The sequence below is a fragment of the Leuciscus leuciscus genome, assembly GCF_965113295.1.
Source record: "Leuciscus leuciscus genome assembly, chromosome: 7".
Taxonomy (NCBI): Eukaryota; Metazoa; Chordata; class Actinopteri; order Cypriniformes; family Leuciscidae; genus Leuciscus; species Leuciscus leuciscus.
Genome location: NC_138731.1, coordinates 17,128,304 through 17,142,075, shown reverse-complemented (window position 1 = coordinate 17,142,075; position 13,772 = coordinate 17,128,304). Strand labels below are relative to the sequence as shown.

The 13,772-nt window shown below is 38.0% G+C and overlaps 1 protein-coding gene across 1 annotated transcript; it reads left to right on the top strand.

The window, feature by feature from the left end:
• The first annotated feature begins 1,754 nt into the window (after window positions 1–1,754).
• LOC309503166 (uncharacterized protein) lies at window positions 1,755–12,871 on the top strand. Its single transcript, XM_082175890.1, has 6 exons — window positions 1,755–2,112; window positions 2,474–2,782; window positions 2,936–3,050; window positions 10,414–10,456; window positions 10,568–10,612; window positions 10,853–12,871. The coding sequence occupies exons 1-6, from the start codon at window positions 2,043–2,045 to the stop codon at window positions 10,877–10,879; spliced, it is 609 nt and encodes a 202-aa protein (XP_082032016.1). The 5' UTR covers window positions 1,755–2,042; the 3' UTR covers window positions 10,880–12,871.
• The last annotated feature ends 901 nt before the right edge of the window (window positions 12,872–13,772 follow it).

Here is a 13,772-nt window from a genome sequence, read left to right as displayed (position 1 = left end):
TGTGAGAAAACAATAGAAGTCGCCTTGGCTACTGCAGTTCATTGGAACGAAACCGTAGCCAATGCGACTTCTATTGTATATATCTATACCCGCCCGCGCTCTCAGATCACTTGGACGTGGCTGTGTATAAGAGGTAAAAACGATATAAATACTGTTCGTTTTCTCACACAAACCGCTGTATAAGTTGTATAACCACTCCCTTTGTGGTTGATGTGGGAAGTGGTATTTATTAGTGGTTCATTATAATTTTGCTTAGCTTTTAGCCTCAGTATAATACCAGGAGCTCAGGTGTAAAGTTGTCATCCGTTACACATTATTCATGAGGAAATTAGTTATCCATACTGATTTTTCAGTTGATGAAAATGTCCTTTATACTTGGTATTTCATTGTGTTATGCTGGTCTGTTGGATAGTTGTGGATAACATCTGAATTAAGACATTATTCATTTCATTTCCCTTCACCAATGAGTCAGTGTAACCTTCAAAAAATGTTGTTAGTCAAAATATGTAAATAAGTATATAAATTCCACTGGTCATTATGGCTTTAAATAACCCATCGGACTGTACTAATGTGCACTACATGCTACATACACAGCTACTTGCTAAATAAATATATGGCAATGTGAACCATTGATTGCATCAATTATTTTTGTATCTTATTGATTGGATTAAAGTTTGAAGAGCCTCAGACTGTGAACTGTTTTTGTTTATTGCTATGCATGTGAAGTGTTCACGGTCATGCGAAACATTTTAAGCATCAGCTTTGTGTGTGGTTAGTTATTCCGACCACAAAACATACTTCCTGCTTTACTGTTATAGAGAAACATGACTGCTGCACTTCAGAAAACAAGTTAATGTTATATATTTACATACTGCAATATTTTAGCCACAAGACTCTGCTTCTTCTTCATTTCTTAAATTAAGGTACAATGGGTTACATGGCTACATATTCATTTATATCTATCTATAAAAGTTTATAAGAGTTTATCTAACCTTATTTAATATTTCATCAGAATTCATTTAAAGACACATAATTCATTTTTTTGTTCTGTATTGGTTAAATATTTGGGCTTCCCAATGTTGCAAAAATTGTGCTTGTTCATTTTGAATAATGTTACTTCATAAACTGACAGCAAACCAAACAATAAAGATGTAGTGATTAAACTTATGTCACATCAGTAACATGCTCACAATTAAGTTGAAAAGTTTTGATTAAACAGACTAAATAGAGCTTAGTAACATAAAATATTCACATAATAAAGGTTTTTCATTTGCTTCTACAATTATCAGATTATTCAGACAAGTGGCCATTGCATAAACTTCGTCTCAACTTTTCTGTTAAGCCTTTTTATGTCAAGACAAGTCCGATAAACTAGTCAGTCAGATTAAGATTCAAATTAGACCAACCTACGGTTTTATGTAACTGACTTAAAAAAAGTATTGACCAGTCTTGATTAGGTTGTAAATTTGGATGACAAGGGTAAAGACATGTTAGCTGTCTATTGAGCAAAGCTTTAATAAAATCTGCAGAGCTTTTTGCAGTAAATAGAAGAGCAATACTCAGTTTCAAGAGTAATGTAGAGCAGAGCCAGAGAAAAATATAACATATGAAAGAGGAATTTTTTTTAGTGTTTAAGTAAACACAAAGAAGAACATGAACAAGCGTGAGCTGTTTAATAAGACAAGTAAACATGGTAGACAGTGACAGGATGTGACGATTCTGCTGTGGAAAATGAGCTCTGTGGTTTCACTGGTCACTGAAGACAAGAGCACAAAACTAATACTATTATATTGTTACCATTATATAATTACTGTATATGTGAGCATTGCATTTAGGTGACCTGTGTTTGGATTTACATGTTTAATAACATATTCTAATTCTAAAACTATTCTTAATAATTAAGTATGTCAGTCATTGCCCTCTATTATCACTTCTTCCTTTACTAGTTCAGTCTCTACAGCACGTCTACAAGCCTTCAAGATATTGAGCGGACAGTGTGATAGTTTATACTCCTTTACAGCCCTTAAACTGAGTGTCCTGTTATGGCAAATTTTCAAACCAGGATTCTTCATCTGGATCTCTGTGTCATCATTATTCTCCTGACCTATACAGGTACTGATTTAAGATCAAGATTTCTTTCCTCTTCTTACTTACGTCTCAAAGCCGATAAATAGGATGAAGCCTTTCCATGTTGGTATAAAGCCCAACATAGTTTGATGACTAAATAATATTAACATTTTACAATTTAGTGGAGTTGTTGAAAAAAGTTGTATCCTAATGTGTGTTTTTTAATCAGGTTTTAAAGATTAAGAACCAACAGTGTTGTGTGTCTTTTGCCCTTAAAAAAAAAAAAAAAGGCTTTTCTACTGCATGATGACAGTGAAATTCTTTTCACAAGTTTACCAGCCAGGGATGCGTTTTTCAAATACATAATAAGCCTTAGTAGTTGTTTAATTTTCTGTCTTTTCATCAGATTATTCCAAATCAAATCACGAGCAAAGCATTCGGCAGCACATCAACAAAACAGTGTTTGTGGGGGAAACAGTGACACTTTACTGCAACAAAACCCCATTTGATGACGATTTCTCATGGAGAATGAACAGCTCTGTTATTTGTAATTATGACTCGTTCAGTAACAGAACTACGAGAAACTTCAGCTCAAACAGGATTCACATCAACCCAGCCGTTTCAAAAGAATTAAAAATACATAAAATACAAGCGTCTGATGCAGGAAACTACACCTGTTATCCAGCAGAAATAAGATGGACATTAACAATAACAGGTTACTCCATGATTTTATTTTAATTATTTGTTTTCTAAAAAAACAAAAACAAATAAAGGGCATTTATTATAGAAGGAATATAAGTTTTTAACCAGTGACTATCTAAGTGCTGGTTCACTGATATCATGTGTGTTTGACTCTTTTGTGTGTCAGAAAACAGACCAGCATCTCTCAAACAAATGCCGCTCTACATCATCATCATCATCATCTCATGTTCTGGAGTTATTATGGTCTTTCTGATAATCAGCATCAGCGTCTGCATTCACAGGTGAGAGACACTGAGTTTTTAATCAACATTTCTTCCTTCAGCAACAGTGACATGCAGTTCCAGCTTCTCAACAGCTTTACCCATGCTATAGAATAATGAACTGCTTCCTTCTTTAATTTTCCGGCATTTTTTTAAGATTTGCAACTTTTCAAAGTATTTGTAGGCAGTGTCTATTTAAAATGAGTAGAAATAGCCAGCTTTGTCGCAAAAGTAATTTTCATGAACTCCGCCAACAACTGGTTATAAATTTTGACTTTAGCACAAATAGCTCTTCATTTGTATTTATATTTTGTTCGAATATAGCATCTATCAGTATTTGCACTTCTTATTAATAAGATCTCAGTGCAAACACTCAGTGTTAATAGTATCTACCATTTTTATACTTTGTAAATGTATAAATACCGCATAAACATAAATATGTGTTGCCAGTGTGTGAACACAATCACCCTAAAATGATAGAAATCCACGCACTCCTTTAAAAAAAAATCTCCATTAAACCAAAGCAGTCTCATTAGACATGCCGTTTGATTCTCTGAGCAGTGTGACATCATACTGCTCAAGCCCCGCCCACGGCCGCTGACTGACAGTCCTGCATTACCATAGTTTCCATAGTTGTACACTATTGGCCATTTTCTCTGCGCTCGAGCAGCTGTAGTGACAATGTCTTATAGGCAATCCCGGTGTTCTGTTGTTAGATGTATAAGTGAACATAAGAGTCTTCATTTTCTCCCATCATCCGAGCCACTGAGGACGCAGTGGATTAGTTTTTATTTTTGAAGGGATCGTGATCCAACTCACCGTCAACATTTTTCTATGTAATACAGTGCACACTCTCCCTTTCATTACTGTAATGAAAGGGAGAGCGTGCACTTTATTACAGTTCATAGGAGTAGGTTTACGGTTATAAAGTTTACCAATTTTACCAGTAAGCACCCCCCGAAAAGGCATAAAGTCTATATATATTTGTTTACTGTTTACTGTTAGTTGTAGCGAGTGTTTTTGTGTTATTCGCTGTGTATGAAGATGATAATGCAAGGGAGAGAGAGAAGTTTTATGGATAAGACTTTAATGTGCACTTCTTGTACTGTGATGTATTCAGCTCTTACAGTGATTTTCTGGAGTGAAAATGGACGGTTCGTCTTTTGTGTGATGTACAATAAATGTCATAAAACTGATTAGTAAAGTTTTGGCCATCATAAGGAGACCTACTCTGCTACAACATGGCTTGTAGTGGAAAAACAAGGTGAAAACATTTAAGTTATATAACGGTAATTAAACTAAACTAGGGGAGAGCGGGGCACAACCTTACGCTTTTTGACTTTCTCAGTTTGTGTAAATCTACTTAGGGTTTAGAGTATTTATTTTTTTCCCACATTCATTTCACACGTCTAGTACAATTATGTGGTTTTGTTTAATTAAAGGTACAATATGCAAGAATTTTGCATTAAAATATCCCATAATCTCAAGGCCAGTGTTATATATTTTGTTAAGTTGATTACTTACAATATCCCAAATGTTTCCAACTATTTTTAAATCGTGAGAAAATTGCGATTTTAACCAAGGAAACGGGGCGTTAGAGCAGGGGGGAGCTGGGAGTCGCCAGTCAATTGCGTCATATCCGCGTTACCCTCGGTTTCCGCTCGTACTGCGTGGAGTCCTGGACAAATGCGGAAGTTGTAGTTGTAGCGTCTATCAAGCAACACACGTAGCTTGTTTCTTGCAGTCGTTATGGAACATAATTATTCTTTACCGATTGCAGCTGGTTCTGTCGACAAAGTAACGTTATGCTTAATTTTATATTTCCTAATGTAGCATTCGGTATGTAAGGGAAGTATTATTGCTTTAGATTTCTGTTTAGTTTATTGACATTGTTTATCACGTCTGGTGTTTATGGCCATGTAAATAAATATAGCATGTGTTATACATAAATATTAATCAGTATTTTGGCAAATGATGTGGGTATGTTCGAATGTACTTTTACAACAATTGTTTAGAACACGTAAAACTGCGCAGCGTTATCACAACAATGAATTCGACATACAGTAACATCTATGATAACCAATGTAGTATTAAACCTTACTTTTCTTGCGGTTAATTCATTTTAATGAAATAAAAGTGTGATGAGGTTCAAGAGTCAGGAAGGAAGAAGACAGGGGTCGGCGTGACTGGGACTCGTACTTTATTAAAATAAAGCAAAACAAACAAAAGTCGTGCACAACGCGCATTCACCGTGGCAACCGCGACGGCACAAAACAGTTCAAAAATGAGAGCTCGGATCCACCGGTTTTCTTTCTCTGCGTCCAATTTTCTCTTCAGTCTCTCTCTCGTTCCAGCGCGCGGCTTATAAGCGGTCTCTCCACGCGGATCACTGCAATAAAAAACAGGTGTTCGTCATTTGCACTTGACCTACTTGCTCGTCTCTTCTCTCTCCCATTACAGACCGCGCTGAACCCGCCCGCCACAAAAAGCATGTCATTATAAAAAAAGAACTTAGCCTCATCCATGAACATGATTTTAGATTCCCGTCTGACTGATTTACATCCACGGTGGAGTTTAAAACGACAGTTCCCATCATTCCACGCTCCTTCACATCGTCATCAAGCTACGCCGTTGTTGTTGTTTGGAATGTAGCGCCCTCCAGAGGCCAAAAATTCTTGCATATTGTAGCTTTAATACAGTGTATACTTTTTTCTTGATATGCCCCGAAAGAATGGAAGTGAAATGTGACAACATGCCCCATACGTGGGGTACATTGTAACATGTGAGGGGCACATTGTAACATGACCATATGACAGCTTAACATGCTAAATGATCTAATAAAAAAAATATACAAGACAAACTGAAATATTTTCTCAATAAAATATTCATTTAAATAAAATAAAAATTCAGAGTTTACACCTTTTGTGGGCCGGATGCCATTTGCCTGGAGGACCCCCCCTCCTCTGTGTGCAAGATATTTCTAAACTCTTAAAAACTTTATTACCTTTTGTTTTACTTCTTTGGCGATGAGACCTTTGTACCAGTCGCACTAAGACATTTCAAATGATACCAAACAGGTATAATGTTGTATGATAAATGTTCACATTAAACCATATAGATATTTGGGTGAATTTCAGGTGATCTCAGCATGAGAGAGAGGGAACGGGGGAATGGGGGTTCAAGGGAAAGAGATGTACATTAGGATGATGCCTAGGTGAGACTTGCATCTCAAATGGTGCTAATTTCACAAGAGAGAGTTCAAATGTTAATTTCCCAAGAAGGATGGGGGGGGTTGCACCAATTTTAGATCTAAGGCACTTGAATCGGTCTCTGAGGAGATTCAGGTTCAAGATGCTCGCTATTCCTATCATCGTGAGTCAGATCAAATCTGAGGATTGGTTTGTCACGATAGATCTAAGGGACGTACAGTATACTTCCACATATCCATCCATCCATCTCACAGGATGTTCCTGAGGTTCGCTTTCGGGAGTGAAGCATTCCAATATTGGGTTCTTCCGTTCGGCCTAGCTCTCTCCCCTTGTACGTTTACTAAATGCATGGATGCAGCTCTAGTTCCGCTGAGGCTTCAGGGTATCAGGGTGCTAAATTATATCGACGACTGGCTTATTATGGCCCAGTCACATGAGCTTGCAGTTTGGCATCGAGATTTCGTCCTTGCCCACATCCAGAGCCTGGGGTTGAGACTCAACACGAAAAAAAAAGCATGTTGGCACCAGCCCAGAGAACCAAGTTCCTGGGAGTGCTGTGGGACTATTATCCCACATCTCTATCTCTCTACTATCTCCTGCACGGAACGAGTCCATCCTGGCCACAGTGACCAGGATAAAGCTAGGCCAAGCCATCACTGTAAAACATTTTCAGAGAATGTTAGGGCTCATGGCAGCAGCGTCCAACGTCATTCCATTCGGCCTACTGCACATGAGGGCCCAGCAGTGGTGGTTGAAAACCATGGGGTTTTCCCCGAGGGGGAAGCCGTTACGCATGATCAGGGTGACGTGCAGATGCCTTCGTTTCCTATCTATGTGGAAAAAAAAGCTTTCTTTCACAAGATTTCTGTCACAAGGCCCTGTGCTGGGAGCGTCATGTCGCCAGAAAGCCCAAGAAGGAGCTTCCCGCATCTAAACAGACCATCAGCAACTGGATCGTTCAGGCAATATCAGGTGCGCAGTGTGCCTTCACCTTTGGCTGTGAAGGCTCATTCAACCAGAGGCATGGTGTCCTCTAGAGCCCTCCTTTCAGGGGCCCCGATCCAAGAAGTGTGCGATGCAGCAGGATTGGCCACCCCTCATAATTTTATCAGATTTTATAGCTTGGATATTCCTTCTACGCCAGGCACTCTAGTGCTCTCGTCCTAAGTGTGCCTGTGTGCAGTTTCACACTGGAACTGCCCTTTACACAGGCAGGGCTCGTTGTGGCATAATGTGTACTCGTTCCCCAAAGTGTCGTATCGACGCAGTTCGAATTCCCTCGAAAGGGAACTGCGTCCCTCCACCACGCCTTCTCCTGCCTGGGAGCGACTTGCTTCATCGCAGAAGCTAACTCTGTTGTGTGCCGTCACGTTACGTCATGACGCAGCCCCAATCAGGATTGGATTAGTTTCATTCATACTTCAGATGCGTTACGCTAAGGGCGTTCCCCAAAGTGTCGTATCGACGCAGTGTCTCGTTCCCTTCTCAGGGAACAAGGGTTACATTCGTAACCCGAGACGTTCTCTGGTCCGACTCCAGTTTGAACTGAACACCACTAGTAAATTTTCTGACATTTTATTGTGTGAGATTGTCCTGTTTTTGCTGATATGTCAGAGAATGAGCTCTTGAAGCTCCGCCCCCTTCATGGAAGGGGGCCGGGAGATGCAGCTCATTTGCATTTAAAGGGACACATACAAAAACGGCACGTTTCTGCTCACCCCCAAAAAGTGGCAATTTTAACATGCTATAAAAAATCATAATAAACTTTATTACAAACATATTAGGTAACACTTTAAAATAATGGTCCGTCATTAATAAGTAACTATGCAGAAAGTAATGCAGGACTAATGAGTAGTACTACATTAACACTTCAGCTACTACTATTAACTAATATAGAAACAAGCTTAACTAATCAGTAATCAGATGTTTTTCACTTGATGGTCCAGATCACTAGTAGTTCATGCATAGTGACTAGGTAACACTTGATTAATTAGTGATGCATTTTATGACCAAGTTCAGAGTAAAAATTATCAAGCATCGCGTTAGTTCAGGCAGGCCACGTCAGCCAAGTTCACATCAGCTGATAGCCAGCTGTTCATAACGTGTTCCAATCCAGTGTCGACATCTATCACAGCGGCACATACAGTATAAACTCCCATTCCTTCAGCATTTCCTCCATAGCATCGCTGCTCGCATTTAAACTCCCTCCTCCAACCCCAACTCCACCCAACCGAACCTTTAAAGGTCCCATTGCATGGATTATTTTTATTATTTTAGAATGTTTCCTGGGGTGCCCTTATAATGTTAGTATGTTTTTTAGATCAAAAGTTGTTATAATTTAGAAATAAACTGCATATTTCCTAGCCTGATTTTAGCCTCTGATTTGAACGCTCTGTTTGAAGGGGCGTGTCTGCTGTGAGACTTCAGTGTAAACGCCCACTGCTGTGATTGGCTGACATGCTTGCATATGAAATATCTCGCATTACATGTGGAACTCTCTCGAAAACTTTTACTATTACAGCTATTATTCGTTTTTACTATTACAGCTATCGGGATTAACAAATCGTGTGAAGTTTTTTAAGTATTTAGATCTATTCCCATCACATAAAACGTTCCAGTGATGAGCATTGAGCAGATGACAGCCTGTTGATCGCGTGAATGAAGATCTTATCATTGCAACGCAGTTTCTGCACTCTCACTAATGATTTCACCAATGCAAACATGAGGTACTGTAAGTACAGTAAGAGCTTTGTTGTGCAGCGTAACAGCATCATTGATTTCATAACGAGTTTTGGCAAGTGTCCAGATAAACTCTCGCTGTGTGATTGACAGCTTGGGCGATTGGAAAGGGATTGTTCTTTGATCGCTTTCTGTATATATATTAATAAATATTTTAAGTACGATTATTTTCATCCTACTTAGAGAAACGACGTGAAGTTGATCGTTTAGTCACTGGCTTGATTTACTGATGCATAAACAGTATTGAACGACTTTGAGAGAAAGATTATCTGTCTGAACTTGAACAATTACACATCAGAAATTCACATAACCCACTGGTTCTTCAGAGGCTCGGATGAAGGAACTAAAATAACTAAAAAAGGAACTAAAATACTTTTGTGTTAATTTGTACATCCAAACACTGAGCAACTGCCATGATTCGCTCGTTTGCAAGCCATGATGTCTCTCGAGGAAAAAACAATATTGCGCTAGCGCAGCTAATTTTCTCATGGGCGGCCAAATTCTTTTTGCGGGCAAAGAAGAGAAAGGTGAGGTGACCTTTCCCCTTATGATGACATAAGGGGAAGATTTCTAGATTCGCCCGTCTGAGCTTTCATTTTCTCAAAGATACCCAGGGCTTGGTTTACACCCATCAAAACGTCTAGCCACTGGGGGACCATAGGCAGGCTAGGGAAACCCATTAAGGTTAAAAAACCTCATAAAGTGACATTTTCATGCAATGGGACCTTTAATCATTCTGTCTTTCACCACTTCATCACTTCTGTTTTTCCTGTACAGTCATACATTGCAAGCTTTCATCATGTATTTGTATTTTCTCAACTCACAACTAGTTCTGTCCCCAGGGGGGTTTAACTTGCTGCTCTCCCCGCTCTGTCCAGACATAGCTGCATGGACAGGCGTAGGAGTTTTGCCCAGAACAGAACCATACCGCCAACACTAACTGTATGCTATAATTGTAATAAATTGATATACTTGGCAAAGTGGTCCTGACTGAAATGACTGATTACGTCTCAGACACACAATAATGTTCTTTATAATTTGTCAGTTAGTTAATAGTTATTAATTAAGCATAGCTCATTAAGTAATTATTGATTACCTAATAAGAAACTATCTCCTAAATTTGATATTTCTTACTGATTAGTTAAGCTTGTTTCTATATTAGTTAATAGTAGTAGCTAAAGTGTTAATGTATTACTACTCATTAGTCCTGCATTACTTCCTGCTTAGTTACTTATTAATGATGGACCACTATTCTAAAGTGTTACCAAATATGAATTTCAAAAGTGTTATTTTGCCTTATTAGCCATAGCAAAACAGTGTCGACATCCATTTTTAAAATTTAAATTCCATCACATTAAATTGTTAATGGGCAAATGAAGTAAACTTGTGTGAAAAGTGTGTTTTAAGAGACATTCTGTTCTACATCATTGTAACAGGAAATTGAAGCAGAAGATCAGCTCTGGATCACATGAGGAGGATGTAAGTATTTACCACATCACAGGTTATTATTAGGCTACTATATCTTTCCTGGTTTGAAAAGTTAAAGTTCTTGTGATATGTTTTCTTACTATTTGTGCATGATCTGCCCAGGTGAAGATGATCTCTCCCATTGACAGACACACAATAACAGCCTGTGTAAGTCAGTTCAACTTGACCTCCTACACATCTCAATCCTGTCTGTTCACTGGTTCATCTATTTATGGCCCCCAAATTGCTGCAAAACATAAATTGTAAAACACAAGTTGTAAAATCCCTTATTTACATGTAGTTAATAGTGTAATTTTTTTATTATCAATTATATGATCATTTCTGAATTGCACAGTAGAGCTGAAATGTTGTTTGTGTTTGACTTGTTTTTCTCTTTGTTTTCATCAGGTCTACAGTCTTCATACAGTTTCATGAACATGATCTTTCCTTCTCAAGACACCAGTTTATGTGTCTGCCACTCATCAGATGAGCATCTCAATACAGGAAGATGTTTGTCAGTCATTTTCATGTGTTAGAACAGGACTGTCCTAAGAATCAGTACAGTCTCAAAGGATCTGTATGTGCATGTGTTTTTGTCCCTAAAATGCTATTTGCTTATTTGCTTAAAATATTAAGCATATAAATGTCCTTTTCATTTTCAGAGGAACATGAATTTTAAACTTTGATATGTTTGACTATACTATAATTTACCATTATAATCAGGATGTTGCCAGGTGAAAAGAACACAGATCTGACAGCGTAAACAGGGTGATTGATTGATGGTTTGTTGCAAAGAAAGTTTTTAACAAATGTGAACAGAAATCATTTTGTTCTATTAAAGCTACACTGTGTAGGATTTACTCCCATCTAGCGGTGAAATTGTATATGACTACCAACTGAATATTACTTTCCAGCCCCTCCCATTCCAAGGGCGTTGTAACTCCTACGGTGGCTGTATTATTTCAAATCTGCCGGCAGTCGCGAGTAAACTCCCTCTCGCATTCGTCGTGGTGCCACTGAGAGTAAAAACGTGAAAGGCGAAGCTTGAATTGCCAGGTATGTCCTTCTTTGTCTAATATATTTTCAAGATGGATGCGCAACATGGCTTCCGCCATTCGAGCGACTCGCTCGTATGTATTCTAAATGGCAGATTATACACTTACGAGAATACTTAATTAGTTGGTTGAAGTGATTACACATGAATGCGAACGTATAATTTCGAAAGAACAAAGTGTTTTTTGCTAAAAATCAACTTAAAATATTACACAGTGTAGCTTTAAATTTGACTTATTGCTGATGTGACTGACAGTGCAGATACAGATTTCGGGAGTTCTTACTGCAGGAGAATGTACAGGAGAATGATCAGTCAGCTAAAAGTAGTGGTGGGCAGATTGAGGCTTTGTGGAACAGTTGAAGCAAATGTGCTGTATTGTGTTGAGGCTTCGAAACAATCCGACACCCGTCTCCACGGTGACCCCTAGTGGTCAAAACTGTGTAAATGCAACAAAAACACCTTTTAAAAATCGATTGCAAATTTTTTATTGAAAGTAAAATCTTTCAAATGCAATTATCTTATCATCTAATAAGATTATCAAGTGTCTATATGTTCCTTTATCAATTGTCAAGGGTTTGTTTTGTTAGAATGTCTCAGCTAAACAGGCCAATAAGAGACTATTTACTACCATTATTCATTTTAATTATACTAATGTCTAATTACAACGTGTACAAATGTATAAAAATGATCAGAGATCAGGTAAAACCCACAGACACTTGTTCATTGATTCATGGGCTGACAGAGATCTTGTAGGCTTTAATGCCTTAGGTTTGTGCAGCTATACTGCTCAGCCATTGTTTCGTGCAACTCCGTGGCAAGACCATTGACTCATGTAGGTACCCTACACTGCGTGATTCTATAAGCTTCGGTAAATCGAAGAAAAAGGAGTTATCCCAATCTAGCGAGTAGCGACACAGTATGAGTGAACCATATTAGGGAACACAAGGTGGCACCACATTGAGCTGGTGAAGTAATGCAGTATTACCAACAAGAAAGATGAAGGAGAGTCTTTAAAAACTTGAGAGACAGTGAAACGTAGCAAAAAGAAAAGGAGCAGCATTTAATATATTTTACCTTCCACATAAACACACACTTGTGTTTGAATCTGCCTGACGTGGATAAACAAAATAACCCAATACAGACATAATAACAGAAATATATTCCATTGTAAGTGTCATATTCCTTAATCTAAATGTTGTAATGCATGAAGGGTGAACTGTTAATGGAATTAAATATGTGCTGCTATTTGAAAACTGATATATGTCTTCTGAAGCGACACAATCGCTGTGTATAATAAACTAGTAATTCAAGCCTTTTTTTTTACTCTTTTAAATCAAAACATTGATCAATTCCAATGTCAAATCAAATCTCAAATCATTTTAGGATACAAATGTAATAATAAAAGAGAGTCATAGCAACTCCTAAATGGAAAATGTTGACTATTTCAGAGATGCAAAACCTCCCAGTTGTGGTTGAAGTGGTGTTCAGTTACCATGTTAAGTTGAAATGGCTGCTCATGCAGTCAGAGTCTTAGCAAGGGTATCCGGAAAGCCGGGGCCCCTAGAGACGTCACCACCTTTCTCCCCTCTAGCAACGACCCTGCATGTAATGCTTGTGTATTTCCATTAATTTAAGAATTATTGTATCTCATGTCACTCATTTCTAAGGATTCAAGTGTCATGCATTTTGTGCATGTGCTTCATGTGCTTCATGTGCTTCATTGTGCAGCTAATAGGGTGAATCATTGTGCTTCTCTTTCACAAGCTCTCTTTGGCTATACTTGTTTCCTGCTGTCTTTTCCTGTCACTCTAAATCATCACTGTTTTACTACAAGATGTGTTTAGTATCATGAGTTCTAAACTCAGTACTTTGCTCTTCTGCTTATATAAAGTACACAAAAAAAATCCTAGCTGAAATATTTTTTAAACAAATTGTTTACTAAATACTAAATATGCAACTAAATATTCTGGGGGTATGGTAAAAAGAAAATGCTGGCGGTGGCTCCCAACTTTTTTCAATAAATCCTGGCTGGGAAAGAGTTAAAGATTACTGATTTCAGTTTGATTAAAGGTTTTTGTTGTCATAGTATGTCATGCATATTGTGAAATCATGTAATTTATTCCACATCATTTAAACATTATTATGTTACTTTAGCTTCAATAAACTCAGCTTTTTTTGGCCTCTTGTCTTCACTTCCTCCCTTACTAGTTCAGTCTCTACAGCACATCTACAAGCCTTTAAGATTCCGAGCGGACAGTAAGACAGTTTACTCCT